Source organism: Thamnophis sirtalis, unplaced genomic scaffold (assembly GCF_051295495.1).
Source record: "Thamnophis sirtalis isolate CommonGarterSnake01/CBP01778 unplaced genomic scaffold, rThaSir2_p1.2 scaffold_1, whole genome shotgun sequence".
In the NCBI taxonomy this organism is placed as follows: domain Eukaryota; kingdom Metazoa; phylum Chordata; class Lepidosauria; order Squamata; family Natricidae; genus Thamnophis; species Thamnophis sirtalis.
Genome location: NW_028261381.1, coordinates 85,247,191 through 85,274,777, shown reverse-complemented (window position 1 = coordinate 85,274,777; position 27,587 = coordinate 85,247,191). Strand labels below are relative to the sequence as shown.

At 39.5% G+C, this 27,587-nt stretch overlaps 1 protein-coding gene across 6 annotated transcripts in view; it reads right to left on the bottom strand.

Moving 5' to 3' along the window:
• The window catches only part of USP47 (ubiquitin specific peptidase 47), a 52,173-nt gene extending 39,792 nt beyond the window's left edge, over positions 1-12,381 (bottom strand). For 3 of the 6 annotated variants that reach the window (XM_087718081.1, XM_087718083.1, XM_087718086.1), the window contains exons 1-2: positions 12,121-12,380; positions 4,082-4,141 (exon numbers count right to left, since the gene is read on the bottom strand). In XM_087718081.1, the coding sequence (XP_087574207.1) occupies positions 4,082-4,141; positions 12,121-12,159 (99 nt within the window). In that variant the 5' untranslated portion in view covers positions 12,160-12,380. Of the gene's footprint in view, positions 1-4,081; positions 4,142-12,120 lie in introns of all 6 variants that reach the window. The other 3 variants (XM_087718101.1, XM_087718098.1, XM_087718092.1) reach the window with 3 other exon arrangements.
• Positions 12,382-27,587: the final 15,206 nt, after the last annotated feature.

Below are 27,587 nucleotides of genomic sequence, written 5' to 3'. Positions count from 1 at the left end.
CAAAACCATAGTAGTGACGGTGGAAAATATTTTGTAATTGCTATTCCCATGTTCTAAACAACTGTTTTGTGGCTTTGTTAAACCAATTACTTATTCAAATTAATTGTTTTAATGCAATGAAAGTTTTTTAGATTTTTGTTAGATTTAGATTAGCAACTGCATTTATATTTTATAATAGTTTAAAAAATACAACCATCCTGACTCACTTTTTTAGCGTAACCACATTCTGAAATAGTGTAAATGAACAAGAGTCGTAAGCTGCTCATGTTGTTGTCTAAGCAAGTCTAAGCGATATCAAAACTTACCAGTATTACAAATATTCTAACGTAAACCAGGCCTGCAGTTTAAGATAACCTAAACACAGCTAGACTTGCTAGCTAATTACAGTCCATTCATAGGCATATTTTTTTATTATGATCTGGTTCTGCAGCCTATCTAGAACTGACAGTATTATGGACTGTGGGTCAAAACTTTACAAGCCTTATTTTACCTCTTAATAGGCTCTAGAGATAAAATTAACAACAATTTTTCTCTCACTTCTAAACCTTTAATTTTGTGAATATTTCTTGTAGTTATTATTTATTCCACAACCAAGAGAAAAGGGGAAAAATGATGAAAGACAACTGGGATTGGTATTCGTTAAATATATTTTATACAAATTCAAAGAAGTAATGTTATTGATGGTTAATAGATTAGGTCCATATTTTTTAAAAAAATATCACCAAATTTACAAAAATGATTAGAAATGACGTCTTGATCTAAATTAACCAATTTACCAATTACGGAGTCTCTTTTCAATTAGTTGAATAAAATTTAAAATAGAAGTAAAAATTGGTTGAAAAATTTTATAAGGGCCAGGAATTACAATAATTATTGTTTCCAATTTAGGAAGTGAAAAACCATTCATCAAGTGATTATATACTCTATATATTAATAGTATTGTACTAACAATGTATTAAAGCTTTATCTAAAAGGTCTCCACTCCATCTATCTCCCAATGAGTGGGGACATGCAGCTTGCCCTTTCTGCTGACTGTATTAGGTAGGCATATTCTATATGGATAAATGTCTCAAAAATACCCAAGATTCAAATCATATAAAGTTTTATAGATAATATCCAATGTGTTGAGTTGTACCTGCCAACAAAGTGACAGCCATAAAGTTGCTAAAATAATATAATCTAGTCGTAATGGGTCTCACCTTCAAGCAGGCAGATGCATTTTATACCACATTTAAGTTTTTAAGACCGTTCATGTAGAAGGAATTGCAAAAATGCAACCAACAGATAACAAGAGCCTAAGTGAACATACCTAATTCATCTCATTCCAAGATTAGTGCAGCTCTTGGCCACAACTTCCACCTGCCACTGTAGCAGGAGCTACAAGATGAGAAGAAGGGGAGGAGAAACCTTAGGCTGCAATGGAAACTGATTTCCCTCCCCCTGCAGGAGCTGATTTGCAATATGGGTGAACTGTGCTGGGATGAGAAAGCATCTCAACCAGCTGCCATTCCATCTCACTGGAATGAGGTTTTTCCACATCTAGTCTTTGAAGCCTCTAAACCAACCAATCAACATTTTTACCCAGAAAGATATAGAAGATAATCTACATTTTGATACCTTACATATGGTAATGGACGACCTCTTCCATAAACTTCATGCAGAAGTCAATATAAGGGAGGGGCTGGAACTAGGAGCCCATCATAATGAAATGGCCAATGATTTCATCTCTCATTCCATCTTATCTCCTGCAAAACTGCTCAGTAACCAAGGTGTACAACTCTGCAGAAAAGCACTTCTAACCCCTAACCAACGCTGACAACTCAGGAAACTACCAATTTTCCACCCATGCTCATAGCCTAAATGGATCTAAGTACTTTGCATCTATGTCATTCTGAAGAAAGAAGATCACTGTCTTTAATACCTTTTCTAAAAAGGAAAGATCAATCAGAAATTGTTCAAGATGAGTGGATGGAGTGGAAGCCTCTTAAGAAAGGAGTATCCCACTGTCTCTTTGAAGAATGTTCCATTTGAGAGACATTGACCCTTTCTTGAATCCATCTTCTTGTGTCTTCTTTGGTTGAGCTAGCACAGGCAAGTATCCAATTCACTCGAGCTAGGGTATCCCACTGAGGACCCTATCCATTTAATCAATACCCAGATTGTTAAAGCTGCTGGGCAGTAGCCTGCAGATGTAATAAGGATTGAGTAATAACAATGTTCTTCTGCCCTAACCCCACTGTGTAGGCACAAATCTGGATTTATTTCATGTTCATTTGCATTTGTTCTTTTTCTCTGGCACCATCATTTTAGGCATTTATTTTGTTGTTTCATATCTAGGAACCATTCATCTGATCAAGGACAAACCCAAGATCAATGAATGCAGAGACCATTGGGAGGCAATGTTATTCAGTGGATGACTAGGTACATAATCAAGCTGTTCACTAAATCACTAGATAATTCCCTAAGCCTTCTTGGAAATTTCAAAGAATTTATAAGAACCACTTTAAAAGTCCTTTTTACTTGCAGAGATGAAGGTTGCTTACAATAAAAATGCTACAGGAAAGTAGAAAGTGAGAAACCAAAAGGCAAGACATCATATTTTTAGACCTTACAGAACTAAGCAAGTGTACTTCTAAGTCAAATAATTTATCTTCACGTTTAAGCTGGGCTTAAAAATGAAAAAAAATTAACTGAGACTTAACATTCCTATGCCTTTCTTAAAAAAAGTAACATCATCTAGAAAAAAACCATTTTTGCATGAAATTGCATGTTGTTTTATAATGATCAAGTAAAAGGATACAAGGTTCTCTCTGAGAGTCTAATAATGCTACTCATGTAATTAGATTATTAACAAAATGGTCAGTTTGAAAACAAAGATATTGATACATACAGAGACTTGCTTCACTTAAAAAAAATGGTACTCTCTCCTAGGCCCCTTTCTATTTTGTTCTTTCTGCTTAGGAAAGGCCACATTGCAAGTAAGATGAAACTGAATTATATAAAAAACAAGATGGAATTAAAAATTAAAACATGTATTTATTAAAAATTGATCATATGGGTTACCTTTTAGAATGGGCAATTTCAGTATTATGTTCATTGTCATACTTAGCTTTTTTCTAATTTGAAATACTATGCTATGACACATTAAAGCTATTAACTCTTCAGTAACAGCATCTCATTACAAATAGTCTTTGTTTAGTTCAGTTATGATGGTGATGAAAAAGTAACATTTACAACTCTATGAAGCAAAGTTGAAATGAGATTATAAGCAGTCGCAATTTCACTTAGCAACCACTTTACTTAACGAAAGACTTGCTACTCCCAGTTGTGATTGTTAAATGAGGACTATCTTTAAAATATTCCAACCATTTAAAAAAATACTGAAATATAAGTGTAAGCACTGTAACTTTTGGGAAAAGTTGAAATAAAACACACAAGGTACTTTCATCAACTATTTCATACTTCACATTTGTCAGTTAACTGAAATACAACGTAATATAAAAAACAAAACAAGCTGTTTTGACTAGACTTCCAAAAACGGTATTAGAGCAGTACATTTCATAAATTAATTGAAAAAGGTGGGCAATTTTTAAATTACCCAAATACTTCATGTTAGTATATGTTTTTAAATTATAAGTTTCAAAGTTGAAGTCATGCAAATTATCCTTTATTAGAATTTTCAAAACCATGCTTTTGATTTTTGTAGATATTAAAATGAAGGCTTAGAGCAGTGGTTCTCAACCTTCCCAATGCCGCGACCCTTTAATATAGTTCCTCATGTTGTGATGACCCCCAACCATAAAATTATTTTCGTTGCTACTTCATAAGTGTAATTTTGCAATTTTCCGATGGTCTTAGGCGACCCCTGTGAAAGGGTCATTTGACCCCCAAAGGGGTCACAACCCACAGGTTGAGAACCGCTAAGAGTTTCATATAAAATACCAAATCATCTTCCACTCTTAGAAATATATTTAAAATTAGTACCCTAATGCATTTGCAAACCATTTTATTTACTTGTGCACAGTGCTAATTTCATGCTATCAAAACTGAACTGTTTTAAACATTCACTTCATCTAACTACCTGTGAAAATTTCTTCTTCATTTCATCAAATATATTCTGTCTGCATCTCCAAAGCATATCCTAAGATATATAAACACAAAATAGTAAGATTATGCTATCAAATATTTAATTAAAAATTAAAGAAGCCAACTTTTAGTCAATGTAAAATTCATTTTCTCACACAAATGAATATTTAATATGTATAAAAAAAGAAGAAGAATGGTTTAATTGTACAAAAAAGTACATGGGAGTATAATATGGAACTAAAAGGCTAAAGACGTAAAACAAATTATCGTATTTTTCAGAGTATAAGATGCACTAGAGTATAAGATGCACTAGAGTATAAGACACACCAAGTTTTTGAAGAGGTAAATTTTTTAAAAATGTTTTTGCACACCGCAGACCTCCCTAACCTTCTGCACGCCTTGTTTTTGGGGCATGCAGAGTTTGAGAGTCCTGCAAAGTGCTCCTGGGGGCTGGGGGGGGGCACAAATGAGCAAAAAACGGGCCCATTTTTTTCAAAAAACCCGGCATGCATAATAGGCTTTGGGAGGCTTATAGAGTGCTCCTGGGGGCTGGGGAGGGCAAAAACGAGCAAAAAACTGCTTGCTTTTCACTTGTTTTTGCCCTCCCCAGCCATCAGGAACACTTTTCAGGCCTTCCAAACCTTCTGAATATCCATTTTTGTAAAAGGGGTGGGGTTTCGGGAGGCAAAAATACTGTATTCAGTGTATAAGATGCACCCAGATTTTCACCCTCTTTTTTTGAGGGGGAAAGGTGTGTCTCATACTCCGAAAAATTGATATACTAAAACGTATTTGTCTAAGTGAAGAAACTGGTATCCCATATAAAGTACTAAACTTCCTAAAATACTTATGTATTTTATGTGTCTCCCCAAAATGGGTCAGGAAATCTCAAAATGTACTATCAACCCTATTTTTCTATACATTTAAAATATTTTGGACAGCTTTCTGAACAATACAGAAGCAGCAATTCATTTGTCACGGCCATCATAACTGAATGATCAACAAGTCAACTTCTTCAACAGACCTTCTGGAATAATCTAAAGCTCCCTGGAACTCAACCAGGTCCACTAGCTGCCTGGAGTGAACTAATACAATAACTCCAGCCTCCCTGTAGGGAGGGGTGGGTGACATCAGAGAACTGCACATTCAGAACTGTGATCTGACTATGACTGAGGAGAAATCAATACCTCCCCCAAATCCTGAACATCTTGCCACCATCCAGACATAAATAAAAGGTCACATGAATGACCACTATTATACATTGGCCATGGATGACTTGCTAGAGGCCCATAGCTGTCACAATGGCCATGAACTTCCATGCCCTACAGATGGCAAGGTGAAGCCCCTCAATACCATAAATCTGAGGAACTCAATCACTAACCTGGAGTAAAGGACATCAGAAAGGAATATTGCCACACAGCAAGGAAACTTGGAGAATAGGAATAATCCCAAGTAAATCCTAGACCCCAACCTAATAAATAGGGTCTCACACCCAGTAATCTATTGGATAGTGCCCCTGGATATCTCTCAAGTATTTTGGATGAGCACTGCCACTGCACCACCCCTATCCTGGGGTTTCGGCTGATGCCACATCCCAAATTCAACAGGGCATATCTCAGAAAAAGGAACCTCTCATTTTGGTCCTGTCCTGATACACACCAGGTCAGTGGCCTTGAAACAGAAATAGCACTACTTAAGCCATGGTTTGATGACTGTGTTAATGCCAAAAAACTGCTGACTGCCATCTTACTAACATTACAGGTTTATTTATCAAATATTATGTTGACAATTACAGTGGACTTCCTCCAGAAGAAAAGATACTACAAGCAGCTTCTGGCATACAACAAAAAAGAAGCAATAAAAATAATTGGACCCAACTCATTCAAGCAGTCAAATCCAATGGACCACCCTCATTTTGGCATATCACATCAAGCTTCTAAAAAAATAGTCATTCTATGGTGAATTGTCACATACTCCTGCAGGACCTGGAAGGCATATTTTCAGGAACTCTACAGGGCATCTCTGTTGGAAATAGACATCTTAGCCAAACTAAGAACATTTCCCAATATGGGCACCAGTGACAATGACAGAAATCAAGAATCTTGTTGCTTAAGACTAGAAAAGGTTTTGGAAGAAGATCTGATCAGTTCAGAATCCATTAAAAACAACTTGGGATTTTACGCCCCACCCTCGCTTCACTTTTTACCTGCATTGGCATCTGTGGCTGAATTCCCAAGGATTGGGGACTTTTAATCATCCATCCACCCACCCACCCACCCACCCATCCATCCATCGAAAGCATGATCCTGCTAATTATAAATGGATCAGCCTCAACACAACATAAGTCAGTGCTTCCTTCGGCAGCACATATACTAACATTGGAACAATTGGCATAAGTCTATGCAAGGCACCTACACTGGAAATTCCAAACTGGCTGAGACAGCAAAACATAGTTACAGAAAAGCAAGTCAGGTTTAGGGAAGGCCAATCCACCATTTATTACTGCCTAGTATTCCTACATCTGCTTGAAAAATATCCTCCTGCAATACATCTCTTTATCCTGCCTTTATAAACTTTAAAGTAGCTTTTGAGTTTGTATTCTGAGCTAAATATGGGAAATACTGGGAAAACCTTAAATGCCAGATGCTTATTATATCTAATACATATGCTATATAAAGGGATCTCATTGCAATTGAAACTGCATTCAATTTTTATATTAACTTAAATATTTATATTAACGGGTGGTGGCACAATACTTATAATGCAGTTTTGCAGACTAATTCTGCTGACTGCCATAGTTCGATTCCCACTGGCTCAAGGTTTACTCAGCCCTCCATCCTTCCGAGGTCAGTAAAATGAGGATCCAGATTGTTGTGGGTAGTATACTGACTCTGTAAACTGCAGAGAGCTTAAAGCACTGTGAAGCAGTATATAAGTCTAAGTGCTATTATTAAGTGCTATTAACTTCATGGTAAGCTATGTCTTCAACAGAAACTTTCATTCCCCCAAACTGGAAGACACATCTCTGTTCTACTCTATGCAGATGATGCCATAATACATTTAATCTGCCATCCTTAAATTCCTCAAGACATATACTTGTGGCACTCATATTATTTGAAGCCAAACCAACTGCACAACTTCTTTATGGCCTCTTCTCCAATTCTACACTATTAGATCTTGTTCAATCCAAATTTCTAAGACTGGCTCTTCAAGCCCAAAAGGTGTCTATAATGCCTCTCAAGAGACTAGAGATAGACCTCATGAAAGTGGAAGCTACTGTATGGGTGTACTCTTATCTGAAAACACAGGCGTTCTACTCAGCATGGGATGATTGGGATGTGATCAAGCCAAAGCACTCATTAAACAGCTCGCAGTAGCCACAGAGCACCAATTTGATATAGACAAGTTCCCACCTTTATTGCCAGTGAATCCAACAGATACATTGCTTCCCCTATGACATACTTAACTAAACTCTAAGTATTTAACCACTGGAGGGCCTTTACCCTGGCATGATGTCATGTCCTCCCTTCAGCTGTCCTTGAAGGCTGATATAGGAAGATTCCCAACCCAGAGAGACAATGTTCCTGTGACTGGACACACAGAAACAACAAATCATGTGCTTCTCCAAAGTCTATTTTACAGACATTCATACTAGTCTCATCTCACCATTATTGCATAAATGCATAAGGCACACAGGGCAATTCTATACTTCCTTGGTGCTTTCAAATATAAACCCCACTACAACATATGATTGATACTAGTTATATCAAGGTCTCTTTTTTTAAATATATAGTGCTATTTCTTCTGATACCTCAGAGTTTGTTAAGCTTCAAAAAAATCAGTGATTTGCTTTCATTCACATTGTAAAACAAGCATTTAAAGTTTAATGCATGGACTCCGAATGAATGCTTAGGAATTAATTACATATGAATGTATTAAATAACAGCATTCTTGGTTTTTATGAAGTTTTTTACCATGTTTCTTAAGCAATGGTTAAAGGGAGAAAGTAAGGTATCATCCATGTTTTTCTTGCCATTATCATTACACAAATATGGAATAGTGTAATTTTCTATTTTCCTATATATATAAATACTTTTAACACTAGGTTGCATTCATAAACACACAGACTGGAAAAATAAACTACTGAATTTAAAAATATTTTTTATAATTTTGCAATGAATTTGTAATTCATAAATTCAGATATTTCTCAATAAACAAACATGAGATTAATTTCAAAGCAGGATTACCTCAAATTAAGAAAAACCAGAAAGATAAAACTATGTAACACTGTGAAGTATTTATTTCTTTATAGATATAACTGATTTCTTCAAAATATACGATTTGGGAAAATTATTTCCTGTTATCCCCAGAATCCTTTTTACAAAAAGGGAAAGCATTTTAAATCCTCATAGCTCATGCTGTTTAAACTGATAGTCTAAATGCTATCTTTTATAACCAGAAGCACAATAATCACAGCTAGACTCTGCCATTAATCATTCCAGCCTAGGCTAGTTATCTATAATTACTGCCAAACACTCCCTTTGCTTCTTGGACACCAAGTAATGCTAAACTATTATTCTTTTCTCTCTCATTCAGCAAATATCAGTGATCTATGTATGTCTAGATAATCATTGCATGTTATTAGGTTTTAAACTTTATAGGCAGAGCTGTCCATTGCTTTTAAAAATAAAAGTGCTGCCAAAATAATGTCCTTGGTATCATTTAGTACAAAATTGCTCAAACTGGACGCTTTCCAGATGGGTGGACTTCAATTCTCTGAAGTCCCCAGCTAGCATGGTCACGGCTGAAAATTCTAGAAACTGAAGTGCGTACAACTACAATGAATCAAATTTGGAGAAGATTGATTTAATACCAATGTACTGAATTAAGGTTTAAGATAGAAAAATGCTGAATAATGCTGGCCAGGGTTTAAGAAATACACAACACTGCTATATCAAGATGTAACAATATTATTATAGATAGGGTGAAATAATAGGAAAATACTGTTTACAGAAAGAACTATTTATGTGCTTTTGTGAAGTTAGGTATTTACATTAATGCCATAAAACATATGTATTATACTGAATACTGAAGTAAGTTTAGAATCAGGATTCCAGTACAGCAATGAATTGTGTTTACATGCTATGTCACCACACAAATATTAAAGTCTCCTCCCCAGTTCTCTCTGGTATAAAAGTTAAACATGACACTATTTTTACAGTAAAATTTATTTGTTATATTAAGTTGCCACACATCTGTAAGCTGCTTCAGTATCAAAACCTAACATAAGATTTCTGCATATCTGACCCAATATGCTACCATGCAAGGGTATTGACAGTAGTTCTGTATACTTAATTTGTATCTTCTTTTAAAGTGGTAACATATTTAGTCTGATGTACCAGTAATATCTACAGATGATTAAAACTTTAAACTGCACAATGTTCTTTATTAACATATCTACCAATCTGAAGTGTGCTTAGGAGAACCAGAACCTATGAATAACAAGGTTTATTTATCAAACTTCTACTCCACACATCTCACCTAAATGACTCTTGACAGTTTACAAATAAAAAAAAGATTAAATTAGGATAAATCAGCTTTCCTGAGAATTAAATTTGTCAATACTGTTTATTTTTATATATTATAAAGTTGGTGAGGGAAAGTAAGATGAGAGTCAGTTTGATGTAGTGGTTAAGGTGCTGGCCTAGGAATTAGGGGATTATGAGCTCTAGGCCTCCCTTTGGTATAGAAGCCTTCTGGGTGATTTTGGATTAATCACTCTCTCAGTCCAATACACTTCACGGGGTTATGTGTAAAAAATAGGAGGCAAGGAATTTAGGTATGTTTGTCACTTTGAGATGATCTAATATGCTGTATATCAAAAAGATAAAAATCTAATAATAAATGTTATTCACTAAGTCGTGTCCAACTCTTTGCAATTCCATGGATCATAGCATGCCAGGCTCCCTTGTCTTCCAGAGTTTACCCAAATTCATGTTGTTTCGATGACACTAACCATCTCATAATAATAATATTACATATCAAATACAAGATGATAAAGTCTCAGAGCATAAAACGCCAGATTTAATTGTGTTTGAAAAGAATAATGGATAATACAAGACAATGTAGAATAGGGGAGAGAGAATTGGAGAAGATCACAAAGTATCAAGATCTGAAAATCAAAGTTGAAATATGGCATACATTGGCAGAGGTGGTTACAGTGATTATCAGCAACTAAGTATTTAATATAATATAAACATAATTATAATTAAAACTAATATAAAAATATCTTGAATAGCACTTAGGAAATCTGTGCATTGACGAAATTTCCATCATTCAATTACAAGAGGTCATATTCCTTGGAACCGAAAATATACTAGGTCAGTACATTATGACATCTTAGGTTCCTGGGAAGAATTCAAGGTGAATTTGAAGCCAACACTGGCTGAAGAACTGGCAGCTGTGATTTCACATTGTTGCGTATAATAATAAATATTACTTGTCTTCTCAAATGAACTTTCAAATCACAAGGGACAAATATGAGAACCTCTAAGCCTAATTTCAACCCTGTGATCTAAGCATACATGATATAGGCCACAGAAGAAATCACAGTATCTTTTACTGTGCATAGTGATTCTATGGCAGACAAGCTGAATAGATAAAGATTCCTTCAAAAGATAAAATTTGACAGCTACAGTTCATATGGAACACTGCTAAGGTTGCTCATGCTTCTACTACTAACTACAGTTCTGTTATTGTCTTATCAAGTCTGATTCCCAATGACTGCAGGAACAAGTCCATGCGGTTTTTTTTCTTTTCTGGCAACATTATCAGAAATGGCTTGCCAGTATCTTCTTCCTAAGGCTGAAAGAAATAGTCTAGCTCAAAGACATCTAGTTGGCTTTGATGCCTAAAGCAGAATGAAAACTCAAAGCTTCCCTGGTCTCTCAACTTCTAATCCATCACCTTAACCACCACTAGACCAATCTGACTCCAATCCTATTACTGTACTACATCATCCAATTGCCCATAAAACTATCCGTGATAAAATCAATACCTTAGCACACAGTAGCACTCACAAAAGTAAATGCAATTTATAAGTCAATTAAAATAGCTTAAAACTCACTCCAAGGACCCTGCCATAGCCTGGGGACGCTAGCAAGAAGAAAACTCATTTTAAATAAACGCGATAGCAATCGCCAGACTATAATCCTATATTAAAAAAAAATACAAACACTATCCGCTCCAATTCACAAAACTCAGTTCTGTAAACTAACCGAAAGGAAGCTCCTCTTTCCAACAGTCCTTCAAAACTTTTGTCCACACCTGCAAAACACCTGCCTCCAAAGAGAGCAGATCTGTATTTTTTTTCTTACTTATGATGGCTAGTTCTTAATACTAACCACCATATGCCTTTCCAAGGATGGTTTCCAGCTCCTTGGGGGCCGAACGCAAAGCCAGCAAAACCATTCTGCGTGTAACTTGCTCCTCTCCCTATCCAAGCGGCCCTTGAGGGGAAAAATGGGGGGGGGGGGAATAATCTCCCAAAGGTCTGCCCCCCCTTTCCCCCGCAATAGCCGGAATGACAACCCTTCAAATCTCTACTCGCCCCCAGGCTTCCCGCGACTGACAGCTCTTCTCTCCCCCGCCAACCCTAAACCCTCCGGCCCGCCGCCGCCTCTGGCCGAGACCTTGTTAAATCGCCCTTTCCTAGCGCCTCTGCCGTAGGCCTTTTATAAGCGGCCGCTAGGCCTTTTCCCCAAGACGCCGCTTCGCTGGAAGCTACCCGCTTCTCTCTCCGCCCGACCTGCCGGGCTTCCCGCAGCGAGGCCGCCTCAACCACGGCCAGCTCCCATGCGAAGAGGGATTCACCTCCGCCTGACGCTCCCGTTACCCTAACACCCCGCGCCAAGGCGGCCTTCGCCGGGCGCCTCTTCGCCCTCCCGCCGGCTTCTCCGGCACGGGGCAGAGGCGCCGCTTGGCCTCTCCTCCTTGGCCGCCCGCAGAAGGAGCGTGCGCGGAAGGAGCGCTCACCTCTTTAGGGACCAGCTGGTTGTCTTCGCTGGGCACCATGGCCAGTGGCGCAGCCAGCTTGGGGCCGGCGGGGGGAGGAGGAGGACTCGGGCGGGGAGTCGTCGTCAGCAAGAAGAGCCTCCGGAGGACAAGGAAGAGGAGGTGGAGGTGGAGGGAGAAGGCGGCGAGGGGTGTCGCGGGAGAGTCATCCTCATGGTCTTCCCTCCGCTTTCCTCTTCTCCTAACCGTCCTTTCCCCCCCCCTTATCGCCCGTCCCCTGCCCTTTCACTCAGCCAAGGCGCCCTCCGCCCCCCCGTCTCTCGCCGCCTGCGCCAATCAATGGCAAAATGGCCGACGACAAGTTTCTCGCGAGAAGTCGACGGAGTCGTTTGTCACGGCTGCTCCGGTTCTGCCTCCCCCCCACCCTCACTCCCTCCTTCCCTCAGCGTGTTCACCGAGGCTCCGAAGCGTCCCGGTTTCTCCGGAGTCCAACTAGTTCCGCTGCTGTCGTGGGTGGCGGGGAGGCGCGCTCCCTGGGGAAAAAACAAACACTGGAGACTCGGCCTCGTTTGCTGATTAAATAAACGCGATGATCCCTCTCAGGCGAACACGCACACTTTTTGGGGGGGGGATTTACTCCCCGTCCCGTTGACGCTCACGTCAGGATATCTACCAAAGCTTCCGTGTTGCGCTGCGCTCCAAGGAAAGCGCTATGCGTGTCTTCAATCTTATTTTTTTAAATTTAATTTAATTTGTCAAGCATGTATAAGATAACAGATATAAGTAGATTATGAATACATGAAATGGATACGAATACAAAGAAATATTAGGAGAGGGATGGTAGGAACCCTGGTGCGCTTATGCACGTGCCCCTTACAGACCTCTTAGGAATGGGGTGAGGTCGACACTAGACAGTCTAAGGTTAAAATTTTTGGGGAAGAAACCAGGCAATGCATTCCAGGCATTGACCACTCTTGCTGAAGTCCTATTTTATATAATTTTATTTAATGTGTTGCTTGGGATTACATACTTTGCACTAACAATTATTAAAGAGTTAAATTATATGTGTACACACATACACATTTTTCAGGTGCAAGTAATGGGAGAACCTTTCCGCTTTATTTAGCATTGACTGTTTAAATGATATTATTACATGTCAACTTTTCTTACACTAAAGGCTAGTCCTTTTAAAAACATAATTGAGATAATGATGTGGTTGTTGTACAGAAAATATTTTGCAAGCTCTAGCAGACCGGCATTTGTGTACTCACACATCGTAATCTCACTTTTAGTTCTGACCTGCCAAAAAAGTAAGGGAATCTACTCCCAGGCATCCTGCTGGTACTTGCCTTTCTTTCTTTCTTTCTTTCTTTCTTTCTTTCTTTCTTTCTTTCTTTCTTTCTTTCTTTCTTTCTTTCTTTCTTTCTTTCTTTCTTTCTTTCTTCCTTCCTTCCTTCCTTCCTTCCTTCCTTCCTTCCTTCCTTCCTTTCTTTCTTTCTTTCTTTCTTTTATAAACTGGGTTATCCCAAAGGTGCTTTTTCAACTGGACTTTCTTGTTTTTCTTTGAAGATGTTTTGCTTCTCAACCAAGAAGCTTCTTCAGCTCTGATTGGATGGTGGGGTAGGGAAATTCAGGTCAAACAGAAGTACTTTAAAACAACAAAATCATTCATGCTGGATTAGACATTCCTTTTGGTTTAATCTAGAGCAACTGTGTGTGTGCATCTTGAAAGAAAATAATAATTTGTTTCTACATAAAAAATAAGACTTATATTCTTTAAATAATTTATTCTATTTCTCAACTGCAAACAGTACTACAGTAGCACTTATCCAGTAGAGAGGTATATTTTTTTTGAAGGAAATTGTATCTTCTCTTGGAAGACTTGAATTTACCAGGCATTCTTGTCATAGAAGTCAATCAATAATTGATTCTGTATAATGCATCCAACAAGGTATAAATTTCTTCTTTGTAACTGAATGATGCATAGCAAAGTGTGAAGTTTCTTAGTACCTTTCATAAACAATAAAGGTCCTTGTTTTCCAAGTCTAATAAGAGAAAGCTGAACTAATTGGGGAAGGGACGGGTGAACATAATCCCTCAGACAAGAGTACATACAAGGAACAGAAGATTAAGTTGTTTTTGATCCACAGAGAAGAATATTTCCCTTGAGGCAGTTGTTGAAGCCAAATTCCTTTGCAGTCCTTTAATCAGAATAAAAATCTAGAGGCCTACAAACAAAAGAGTTGGTGGTGAGTAGCATAGCTGATGCTAGTGTTTTGAGCCCATCCAGACTTGTATAATTCCTATAATTCAGCCCGTGTGTTGGCAGCTCAGTCTCACGCTATCTCCCATATCCACAGACACATGCACATATGTCCCCCTTGGAAATGTTCTGGGCATGGCCATCAATACAAAAAACATCTAGAGTGGCTCTTTCCAAGACCAATGGAGCTGTTACGGCAGAGTGGGAATGAATTATTAACTAATTCTGCCCTACATGTTCTTCCCCTAATGCTACAACTGCCATTAAATTAGTTTGTGACCCCCAAGTAGATCATGCCGAACAGTTTTAAGAAGCCCCTACACCACCTACATTTTGTGCCAAGGTAACGCCCTTCCCCAGAAGGCACATTATAAGACTTGTGCCTTTTCATTAGGGCATATCCCCTGGCATGACAGTTTGACATTTGGCCACCTTCTCCCCCCCCCCATCTTCCCCCCATATTTAGATGCTGAGATGTGGGAAGGGAAAGCATTCTCTCCAATGACTATATAAGGCATCCCACTCAATACTTTTACAGCAGAACTTATTTGATTATAATTTGCTCAAAACTTCTAGACTGCCGAAAGAAGATGCCCAGACATACTCAGTGATAATGAAAATAATACAGTGAAGGGTTATGTTTATTTAATATGCCTCCATTTGAAAAAGCTCAGTAACTTAAACAAAAGATGTTGAGACTCTACAAAGAATGCAGAGAAGGGCAACAAAGATAACTGGGACTGGAGGCTAAACCACATAAATAACGATTGCTGGAACTGAGTATGTCTGCTTTAATGAAAAGAAGAACTAGGGATGAGATGACAGAGTGCTCCAATATCTTAGGGGTTGTCACAAAGAAGAGGGAGTCAAGCTATTCTCCTGAAGACAGGACAAGAAGCAATGGCTAGAAAGTAATCAAGGAGAGAAGCAATCTGGAACTAAGAAATTTCCTGACAGAACAATTATTCAATGGAACAACTTGCCTCCAGAAGTTGTGAATGCTCCAACACTGAAAGTTTTAAAGAAGAGATTGGACAACCATTTGTCTGAAATGGTGTAGGGTTTCCTGCCTGAGCAGGGGGTTGGAGTAGAAGACCTCCAAGGTCCCTTCCAACTCTGTTATTCTGTTATTTTTTGTTCAGTATGAAGGCTAGTCACAGTGTGAATATTGTATTCAATTTCAAAACAGCTTAATGTGCGGAAGATAAAAGAGAATGCTACATGATGCAATCAAACTAAAAAGCATTAACACTTAGAGTTATACACTGCTTCACAGTGCTTTACATCCCTCTCTAAGCAGTTTACAGAGTCTGCATATTGCCCCCAACAATATGGCTCCTCATTTTACTGACCTCATAAGGATGTAAGTCCTTGAGCCAGTGAGAATCGAATTGCTGGCAGTTAGCAGAATTAGTCTGCAATGCTGCATTCTAATCACTGCGCCACTGTGGCTGCTAAAATTTTAAGGAAGGGTTATTCAGTATATGGTGCTCTGATGAGGATTAGAGATTTTAAAGAAAACAAAATAGCCCTCCTATCCCCTGACTCCAATTATCTTAGGAAAAAAAAACATGATTTATCATACTTTCTATAAACAATTAATAGATTAGATGTTACTCTGTGGATTATCTTCTACAAAAGTGCAAAAAAAAATGTTTAAGGCCGACTGATACCACTTCTTTCTAACATAACATATTCATAGTACTATGATGTATTTTGCTTTACCAATGTAAAATATTCCTCCTTTAAAATGGCTGTAAATGCTAAAATGTTGATTTCTTATTCATTTTTATGCTGATGTTACATAAAGAGTAATTCCTGGGAAATTGTTTCAGGACTACCAGTTGTATCTTGCTTCATGGTTGAGATCTCAACATTTTCCATACATTTAATTCCTTACATTGCTTTTTACCTCAAAACTATAAACTTTTATAAGATATCTTTAGTGCTGCAATTGGTTTCTAATATTGTTTTCAAAACAAAGGTATGGCCAACTGATATTAGTTATCTGTTCTATTATTGCATTTATATTTATCTGCATTTATATCACCTATCAGTTCTCCAAGAGGCTTAAACTAAATCACAAATGTTACCAGGAAATTTAAATTAAGAGGAAAAAGATAGAACACTGTTAATGAATGGTTATGTGTTCCGTTCTTTCACTAGCCCTAGTTTGTTCTTAATTGTACACTTTTGTTGTTGAAAGTAAACAAATGCATTGGGGATAGATACCCTGACTGTACTTGTGGAAATCTTTTTCATCACCTGCTTTATTTATTTGTTAATCACATTTATATGGTCGCCTATTTCACAAAAAGCAACTCTGTTTGGCTTACAACAATTTAGACAGTCCGTGATCATATTGGTGCATTTCACTGAAAAGCAAGGGTTAGGATTAGAAAGATTTGGAAATATACGAACTATTATACTTAGTTTTTCACACAAAAAAATTAAACTTTATAGATGCTCAGATGATATAGCAATAGCAATAGCAGTTAGACTTATATACTGCTTCATAGGGCTTTCAGCCCTCTCTAAGCGGTTTACAGAGTCAGCATTTTGCCCCCAACAACAATCCGGGTCTACATTTTACCCACCTCGGAAGGATGGAAGGCAGAGTCAACCCTGAGCTGGTGAGTTTTGAACAGCCGAACTGCAGAACTGCAGTCAGCTGAAGTAGCCTGCAGTGTTGCATTTAACCACTGTGCCACCTCGGCCCTTATGATGGAGTACATAAGCCAGTATATTAAATATATGGGACTCAATTCATGTTAATTGTTATTACTTATTAAGTCTATCTGCTGACCAACTCCCAGTAATTCTGGAATATTTTAGACCCTATTTTACTTCATGGTATGATTAATTTAAGCAATGGAACAGGTTTCAAATGATCAAATACTTTCTCTTTTAAAACAGTGAACTACATTCTGGAATTTTAAAGGAAATATTGACAATATCAATACTTAAGAACATTCAACATTTATTTAAGATATTCCATGCAACATCTTGAAAGAAAAGCAGATCCCGAAGATTCCCAAAATCTGTAAGAATGCTGAAAAATTGGCAAGATTTAGATGTTTTGTCCCAATGCATCATGAGATTTTTCAACTTCCTAAGATCTGGGCATTTATTTTTTTTAAAAAATAATGTTTTATTTTAAGACTAAATAAACAACAAGCCTGTACACATCTCTCTTGGCATTTCCCAGGCCTCGCTCCCCATTTTTTGAAATATACTTTTAATTAAAAATAATAATCGTGGAAGTTGTAACGATGCAAAGAAAATTGCCAGCCTCTAGCATCATTTTTATCTACAAAGATGCCTCTAGGTATCCCCAGACTTCAAACACAATCTTATAGTTTGCTGTTAAGAACTTTTAGCTTTGGGAAACAAAGTTGATTGTAAGAAGCCTGAGGAAAGAGCTAAAGAATTAGCAAGTAGTAATCTCTTTTGTTTGCCTGTTGCTAAATGAATGCTTTGTCACTGACCTCACTCAGTAAAGCCCAGTGACAGGAGTTATTTTGTAAGCATACCTACAGTAAGTTTTAAAAATTCCAAATATGCTCAGCAGCTGAAAAATGTTGCTATGTCAGCCTAAGGTTCGACAGACTGATTTCCACATATTGAAATTCATAAAACGTTATCCTAGATTGGGAATGAAGAGAGTAAAATAGCAAATAATAATAATAATGATGTGAGAATTTGTTAAAGAGTTCTCATGAGCCCTATCAGAAGGTTACAAGCTCTGTTTGTGCACACTTGGAAGCATTTTCTGCTGAACGGGGGAAATTTGGCTGACTTTCCAGAAGCTAGAGGGCAAGAATGGTTGTGCTGTGTCAGATTGTCATAATTGAAATGTTGGCATAGGTGTCAATTGAATAAAAACCTGAAGGTTTAAATTACCCAAAGTCATAAAACTCACTGGCTGGATTCACGTATCATACAAGTCACACTTTGATTAATGAAAAGATAGCAGTTGCATTCATATAGCATACGAGCCAGCTTTCAAACTTCAAGTTCACACAACGTGGTTAAGTCAAAAGTAAATTTAGTATGTGCTTCTTCAGTTGCACTTGCAGACACTTCTGCAGGATCACAGCGCCTCTTGGCTGTATGTGTGATGTCACAATACACACAAAAAGGCTGAGCTTCTTCCAAGAGAGTGATCTCATGTTCATCATTCTGCCTCACCGAGTTCCTTTGCCCTTGGGATGCTGATGCTGCTGATTGACTATGTGTCATTGAGTTCCTTGCAATCCATCCAAGAAGTCCTTAAATACTCTTTACCAGAATAATCTGGATTGCAGTACTCATCCCCACGGAGTAACCTCTCCAAAATAATCTGGATTGCATACTCATCCTCACTGCCAATATGCCTTGATCAAACTCTTATTATTGAAGGGGTGCACTGACAAACACATCCGAAAGGTGGCTAATTAGGGCTGTGTGCCTGGGAAGAATTCCAAATGCTTGCTATCTATCTGTCCGTCTGTCCGTCCGTCCATCCATCCATCCATCCATCCATCCATCCATCCATCCATCCATCCATCCATCTATCTATCTATCATCTATCATCTACCTACCTACTTACCTACCTACCTACCTACTTACTGAATCGTCTGGCTTTCATTCGTAAAACAAACAAAACATGACTTCAAAAGGAAGCAAAGAAAGCAGGCATTGCTTCTAACCCTCACTTGTACCAGTAATAGAAAGCAACATCTTCCAGGGTATGATGAAAAATTTATAGAGAATAGGGAAAAGGTAAGGATGATGAATTTCTGAATATAATATAAATAGCATTCATAGTATCAAGAATGGATCATGGGAAAATGGTTATAGAAGAAAAGAAATGAAAAATAAAATTGAAAGTGGAAGTAGTCCTGCAATCCTAACCCTAAAGGTAAAGGTTCCCCCGCACATGCATGCTAGTCGTTTCTGGTTCTAGGCGGCGGTGCTCATCTCTGTTTCTAAGCCGAAGAGCCAGCGCTGCCCGAAGACTTCTCCATGGTCATGTGGCCGGCATGACTAAATGCTGAAGGCACACAGGAAATGCAAGTAGAAAAATAGGGGCCACTTTGGTGGGAAGGTAACAGTGGACCCTATTTTTCTAACATGCTTTTGAACTGCTAGGTTGGCAGAAGCTGGGCAAGTAATGGGAGTTCACCCCATTACGAATTGAATTGAATTGAATTTATTTGATTTCTATGCCGCCCAATCCCGAGGGACTCCAGGCGGCTTACAGAATAAAAAGAAATTAAAGAAACTTAAAAACAATAGGACACATGAAGTTAAAAAAGGAACACAACAAACACCCAGTCAGAAGGCCTGCCGGAAAAGCCAGGTTTTGATGGCTTTGCGAAAGGCCATGAGAGTAGGGAGGGCCCGGATCTCTGGGGGCAGCTCATTCCATATTGCCGGAGCGGCAACAGAGAAGGCCCTACTCCTAGGTGCTAGGGATTGGAACTGCTGAACTGCGACCTGATCGACAAGCTCAGCGTCTTAGCCACTGAGCCACCACATCCCATCCTAACCCTAACCCTCCTTTAATTTTCACTGGCAATGCGATTTTCTCATGCATTTTACTGTGATCCACAAACAAGTCCAAAGAAAGAGATGTCCCTTCCCCTTTCCTTAGAGGGCCTCTTAGAATTGATTTTGATTTGATTTGATTTTAATTTTATTTGTATGCCGCCCTTTTCCCTGAAAGGGACTCAGGCATAGAATCTATGCCTGGCATCAATTTTCAGCCCTGAGTTTAAGTAGACCTATCCCTCATCCTAATCCTTATTTTGTCCCTACTTTATTTTTTTTATTCTCAATAGGATTTTCCCCATGTAATTTACTGCGGTCCACAAACAAGTTCAAATGAAAAGCTTCCACTTCCACTCTCCTTAGAAAACCACTAAGAATCTATCCTTCACATCAGTATTTGGCTCTGAGTCCAAGGAGACTTAACCCTAATCCTACTTTAATTTTCATTGGCAATGGGATTTCCCCATGCATTTTACTGTTGTCCATAAATTAGTCCAAACAAAAAGCCATTACCTCCCCTTTTCTTAGAAGACCTCTTAGAATTGATCCCTGACATTAAGCATTTAAATTAGGCAGCAACTTTCGAGTGGTTCTGGAGGCCACAACAAACACTTCCAGTGGGCTCCAAATATCTTAATTGTGAGATCCACAGTGGAGTGACCTTAGGGGTGTGTGTGTGTGTGTGTGTGTGTATGTATGTATGTATGTAGAGAGAGAAAGAGGGAGAGAGAGAGAGAGAATGTGTGTGTGTGTGTGTGTATGTATGTATGTATGTACACACACACACACACATACAGACATACAAACTTTTAGGTATCTGCTGATTAACAGTTTTAACTAACAACAATAATAATATGACACAAAAGCAGCCCCCTGCATTTGGAAATGTTGTAGATCAACTCTATAAAGTGCTTTTAAACAAGTGCAAAATTGGAAAGTGCAGCCAGCCTTCAATTATTTGCAGATCTTATATGGTCTGCAGGGATGTTCAGATAGAATTGCTGTTGTCTGAGTGTATATTATTGCATCCTTGAGACTGGATGTGTATTTTGTTCATGTTCAGACAAATAAGGTTCTGTTATCGCGGGCTAAAAACAAGAATGTAAATGATCCAAACTATTTTTGAGTTACCGTATTTTCCCAAAAGGAAAAACAACTCCATCAAATAAATAAAAGCCTTACTAAATACTTTAAATGGTTTGAATGTCTTTTACTCAGCAATTCCTAATAGCTATTCTTTACTGTAGTTCAGTATTTCTTAACCTTGGCAACTTTAAAATATATGGACTAACTCCCATAACTCCCTAGTCATCAATTCTGGGAGTTGCAGTCCACAAATCATAAAGCTGCTTAAGGTTGCAAAACACTGGCCTAGTTTGTTGTGATCATAATCTCTGTAAAGGTTATGCTATTTGTTAAGTGAGCACCTGTCTACCCTAGACAAGTTCAAATCACTACGACCGGACGGATTACACCCCAGGGTTCTGAAGGAACTGGCAGATGAGATTTCAGAACCACTGAACTATATCTATCAGAAATCCTGGAGCACCCGGGAACTGCCAAAGGACTGGAAAAGAGCTGATGAAAAAAGGAAAAAAAATAGATCTAGGAAACTATAGACCTATCAGCCTGACCTCAATACCAGGAAAGATTCTGGAAAAGATAATCAAGCAACGAATTAGCGAACACCTAGAAGTAAACAAAGTAATAGCCAAAAGCCAACATGGGTTTGTCAAAAACAGATCATGCCAGACTAATCTCATTGCATTCTTTGACAAAGTGATAAAATTAGTGGATCAGAGGAATGCCGTCGATATAGTTTACTTGGACTTCAGTAAGGCATTTGATAAGGTAGACCATAACCTACTACTAGATAAAGTAGAAGAATGTGGGTTGGACAGCATCACCCCCAGATGGATTTGTAACTGGCTGACCAACCACACTCAACAGGTAGCCCTCAATGGACATCTTGGTAGATGCCTTGGTAGCGTCCGCCGAGTCACGCCCAGCCGCCCTGTTTAGGATCACCCGCTCCCTCCTTAATAGGAGGGAGGCGGGAGACCCCTTGCAGGGTAGGGCTGAGGACTACGCTCAGTTCTTGGCGGACAAAGTGGCTCGGTTTCGATCGGACTTGGACTCCACCGCAGTAGACCCAGCCGGGACACAGGAGGATTACTTGGCAAACCATCACTGGGTTGAGTTCCAGGATGTTGCCTCTGGGGATGTGGACAAGGCCATTCGAGCTGTAAGCGCCTCCACCTGTATTCTGGACCCGTGTCCCTCCTGGCTGGTTGCCAACAGCAGGGAGGTGACACACGGCTGGATCCAGACGGTCGTGACCGCCTCCCTTCGGGAGGGGCACTTCCCCGCCGCACTCAAAACGGCGGTGGTGAGACCCCTCCTGAAGAAACCATCCTTGGATCCAGCCATTTTAAACAACTATCGTCCTGTCTCCAACCTCCCCTTTATTGGGAAGGTTGTGGAGAAGGTGGTGGCCTTCCAGCTCCAACGGGCCTTGGAGGAAGCTAGTTATCTTGACCCCCTCCAGTCCGGCTTCAGACCTGGTTACAGCACAGAAACCGCTTTGGTCGCATTGACCGATGATCTCTGGAGGGCCAGAGATGGAGGCCATGCGTCCATCCTGGTTCTCCTTGACCTCTCAGCGGCTTTCGATACCATCGACCATGGTATCCTTCTGCGACGACTGCGGGAGGTGGGGGTGGGAGGCACTGTTTTGCAGTGGTTCTCCTCCTACCTCTCGGACAGGTCGCAGTCGGTGTTGGTCGGGGGGCAGAGATCGTCCCTGAGGCCCCTAACATGTGGGGTGCCGCAGGGTTCGGTCTTATCCCCCCTACTATTTAACATATACATGAAACCGCTGGGCGAGATCATTCGGAGGCACGGGATAAAATACCACCAATATGCGGACGATACGCAATTGTATCTGTCCGCCCCGTGCCAACTCAATGAAGCGGTGGACGTGATGAACCAGGGCCTTGAGGCCGTTAGGAACTGGATGAGCGCTAACAAACTGGTACTCAACCCGGACAAGACCGAGTGGCTGTTGTGCTTTCCTCCCAAGAATTTGGCCAATGTTCCAACACTTAGGCTGGGGGGTCAAATTTTATACCCCTCAGATAGGGTCCGCAACTTAGGAGTCCTCCTGGATCCACAGCTGACGTTTGACCACCAGTTGTCGGCTGTGACCAGGGGGGCATTTGCCCAGGTTCGCCTGGTCCGTCAGTTGCGGCCCTACCTAAACCGGGAGGCTCTCGCAACAGTCACTCGAGCCCTTGTGATCTCTAGGCTGGAATACTGCAATGGGCTCTACATGGGGTTGCCCCTGAAGTGCATCCGGCGACTGCAGTTAGTCCAGAATGCGGCCGCGCGAGTGATAGTGGGCGCACCGCGGTTCGCCCATGTTACACCCATCCTCCGCGAGCTGCACTGGCTACCTGTTGGTCTCCGGGTGCGCTTCAGGGTATTGATGACCACCTTTAAAGCACTCCATGGTAGTGGATCTGGGTACTTGAGAGACCGTCTTCTGCCGATCACCTCCCTACGACCAATTAGATCGCACAGACTGGGCCTCCTCCGCACTCCATCTGCCAGTCAATGTCGACTGGCGACTACACGGAGGAGAGCCTTTTCTGTTGCAGCTCCGACCCTGTGGAACGACCTCCCCGTTGAGATCCGCACCCTCACCACTATCCAGACTTTCCGCACAGCCCTCAAGACCTGGCTCTCCCAGCAGGCCTGGGGATAGGTTTCTAATTTACCCGCCCGAGTGTTGACTGTTGAATGAAAGGTGTGTTTTACTATTTTTCTTTTTTGCTCACATATTGTTTGCCTTTGATCGTGCACCCCCTCCCCCTTGATTGTAAACCGCCCTGAGTCCCCTCAGGGAAAAGGGCGGTCTATAAATCTCAATAAAATGACAAAAAAAAAATGACAAAAATCTACATTGAGGGAAGTATGCAGTGGAGTACCCCAAGGCTCTGTTTTAGGCCCAATACTCTTCAACATCTTCATCAATGATTTGGATGAGGGAATAAATGGGGAACTCATCAAATTTGCAGATGATACCAAGCTGGCAGGAATAGCCAACACTCCAGAAGACAGGCTTAAGATACAGAAGGATCTTGACAAACTTGGGTACTATCTAATAAAATGAAATTCAATGGTGAAAAGAGTAAGGTTCTACATTTACGCAAGAAAAACGAAATGCATAGGTACAGTATAGGTGGTATCTTGCTCAATAGTAGTAACTGTGAAAGGGTCTTGGAGTCCGAGTTGGACAACCATTTAAATATGAGCCGTGCAGCAGCTGCCAAAAAAGCCAACACAGTTCTAGGCTACATAAACAGAGGGATAGAATCAAGATCATGTGAAGTGTTAATATCACTTTATAATGCCTTGGTAAGGCCACACTTGGAATACTGCATTCAGTTTTGGTCACCACGATGTAGAAAAGATGTGGAGACTCTAGAAAGAGTGCAGAGAAGAGCAACAAAGATGATTAGGGGACTGGAGACTAAAACATATGAACAACGCTTGCAGGAACTGGGTATGTCTAGTTTAATGAAAAGAAGGACTAGGGGAGACATGATAGCAGTGTTCCAATATCTCAGGGATTGCCACAAAGAAGAGGGAGTCAAACTATTCTCCAAGGCATCTGAGTGCAGAACAAGAAGCAATGAGTAGAAACTAATCAAGGAGAGAAGCAACTTAGAACTGAGGAGAAATTCCCTGACAATTAGAACAATTAATCAATGGAACAGCTTCCCTCCAGAAGTTGTGAATGCCCCAACACTGGAAGTCTTTAAGAAGATGTTGGATAGCCATTTATCTGAAATGGTATAGGGTTTCCTGCCTAAGCAGGGGGTTGGACTAGAAGACCTCCAAGGTCCCTTCCAACTCTGCTATTGTATTGTTTGCAGAGTTTAACTATTTCTGATTTTCAGTTTGTTTTTCTAAATATTTTATTTATTTGTTTATATCCTGCCTTATAACTGAAGGCAGTAACAATAACCCTGTGAAGTGGATTTGGCTGAGAGTGACTAGTTCAAAGTTAACCAGATGATTTTGATGCCTAAGATGGGACTAGAACTCCTGGTTTCTAGCCTGATGCCTTAACCACTAGATCAGTGATGGCTAACCTTTTCGGCACCAAGTACCAAAAATGGAGCATGCATTCACCGGAGCGCCAGAACCTGGAAGAGAACAGCTGGCTAGTGTGCATGTGCATGGCAGCCAGCTGCTCTTCCGGGTTCTGTCATGTGAATCCACGCCGGACAGCTGTTTTCTTCTGGATTCTGGTGTGTGCATGTGTGCCAGCCAGCTGGTCTCCAAGTGAAGACCAGCTGGCCAGCGTGCATGCATGCACCAGAACCCAGAAGAGCAGCTGCCAGCTGCGTGCATGCACACTGGGCCAGCTGCACACTGGGCAAGCTGCACGCTTCGCTCATGCACGCTGGGCCAGCTGCACGCTTCACGCATGCTATAGGTTTGCCATCACAGTAGTAGACTAAACTAGCAATTTATTTCCTTATTTCTTATGGGCTGGTTATTTTCAGGGGAATGCCATATAACGATTGTCTTTGTCTTGTGAAGATAAAGCTGCTGAACTTTTAATTCATGCAGATTTTAAAATAGTTTTTATAAAGATACACAACTAGATGTATTCTTCATCAAACTCAAATCTATGAAAAACTTTTTAGATGGTTTATTATCTCATGCAAAGTCTTTAGATTAGCTTGTACAGGTTCATTAAAAGATTTATTTGGACTTTACTGATTTTTCTTTCATTTTTATTCCATTGTAAATTTATTTGCATTTTCATTCATTTTAGCACTATTCTACAAAGCAATTTTTGTGTATTTTTTCATTTTTAATTAATTCATATTGTCTATTTTCCATCTTATTTAAATTTAGAATATCCTTTGCTTTGTTCCTTGTTCTTTGATTTTTATTTCATTTTTCATTACTTTGTCATACTCTGCAGATAAAGTTAATTTTATTTGTTTTTGCATTTTTCAACAGGCTTATGCCTATGCAATCAAGTTATCAATATTTCTTTAATGCATTTCTTAGCAGCCTTCTACAGTAGCTTTCTAGCATATGATTACCATATATGATTATCATTATTATTATGACTTCTTGGTTTCTGTTAAAATGAAGGGAAAATATCTGATGAAATTTTGGAGAGCACAGGTTCATAATTCCTGCTGTTTTTCTTTCCAAGTAGTCAAGGAATTTGGGCTCTGTCTTGTTTGTATTTTTGCATGAGAAAAATTATTTGAAATAAATTACTTTTATTTCTCACTAGCTTTGTGTAGGGTTGTATTTTTGTTAACACTGACTTCTCCTGCATTCCAGGAATGAATCACAACACAGCAAGACCTAATTTTTATTTAATTTTATGCATGGATATATGCAAACAAAACACTCTCTTGGGAATGAAAAGTGTACCCATTTATTCTTTTATGCAAACATGCAAATGATATCCCGATTTTCTAGCAGTATTTAATAGTGGTTTGTTATTGTTCAAATATCTAACATATCACTGCTATTTCTCTGCATATATTCGCTAAAATATTTCTTGTGCTTTCACTATGAAATTGCCCGGCTTTTGGGGTGTGGGGTGGGTGGGGGCAGGAGGTATAAATTGAATAAATAAATAAACAAATCCAGATTGGCTTTCAGTACATAAATTTTTATCTCTGCACTTGCATCTCATTTTATTGATAAAAAAGATGGTTATTACAACTCGCCCAATTACTGAAGGTCTGTAGATAAACTGCACAGTTACTTAGAAAAGGAAAATAGTAAAAAGGAAAATTCAGTGGAATCATTGCCCAGAGAAGTATTTTACCCAAGCCAACAAGAAAAAGCCACACAAAAAACAAGCAGAAGCATCCCAGAAGCCATACGCTTACTGCCATGCATGATGTCATTCTTGAAGACTTAGGTTTCCCCAGTGAAATTGTGGGCCAGAGAATCCATGTAAAACTGGATGGCAGCCGGCTTATAAAGGTCCATTTAGGCAAAGCACAACAGAACAACGTTGAACACAAGGTTGAAACATTTTCTGGTGTATATAAGAAACTTACAGGCAAAGTTGTTGTGTTTGAGTTTCCAGAATTTCAGCTATAAAGTCCAAAAACTATATGTGAATTAATAAAAGTTAATTCTTCATAAAAAGAAAAAAAAACAGTAAATAAAATAGCTAAATAAATAGGAAACACTTTTAAAACATAAAAGCCACTATCCCAGTACAGCATGAACACATATAATCAAAACTGAATATGAAAACCATTAAAATGTGTATTTCATAATTCTGGTCCATAGGTACTATTCAGGACAGCAAAAAAGAATTATAGCAATTGCAAAAGACATTAAAATTCCCAAAGAGTTCCTGCAAATTTGCCTGGGCTCAGTGAAGGCTACTCAAATTTAAAGGACATTCCATGTAGCAATGATAGCAAGAGGTAGAGACTGTTGGCGGGTAAGTGATAAGAAAAACCTGGTGACTTTAAAGCTCTCCAGTGAGACAACAGAGACGAGCAGGTTGTATCTTCTTGTAGCATGTCCCTCTGGGACAGTGGTGAAAAATATTTTTTTTTACTAATGGTTCTGTGGGTGTGGCTTGGTGGGCATGGCAGGGGAAGGATACTGCAAAATCCCCATT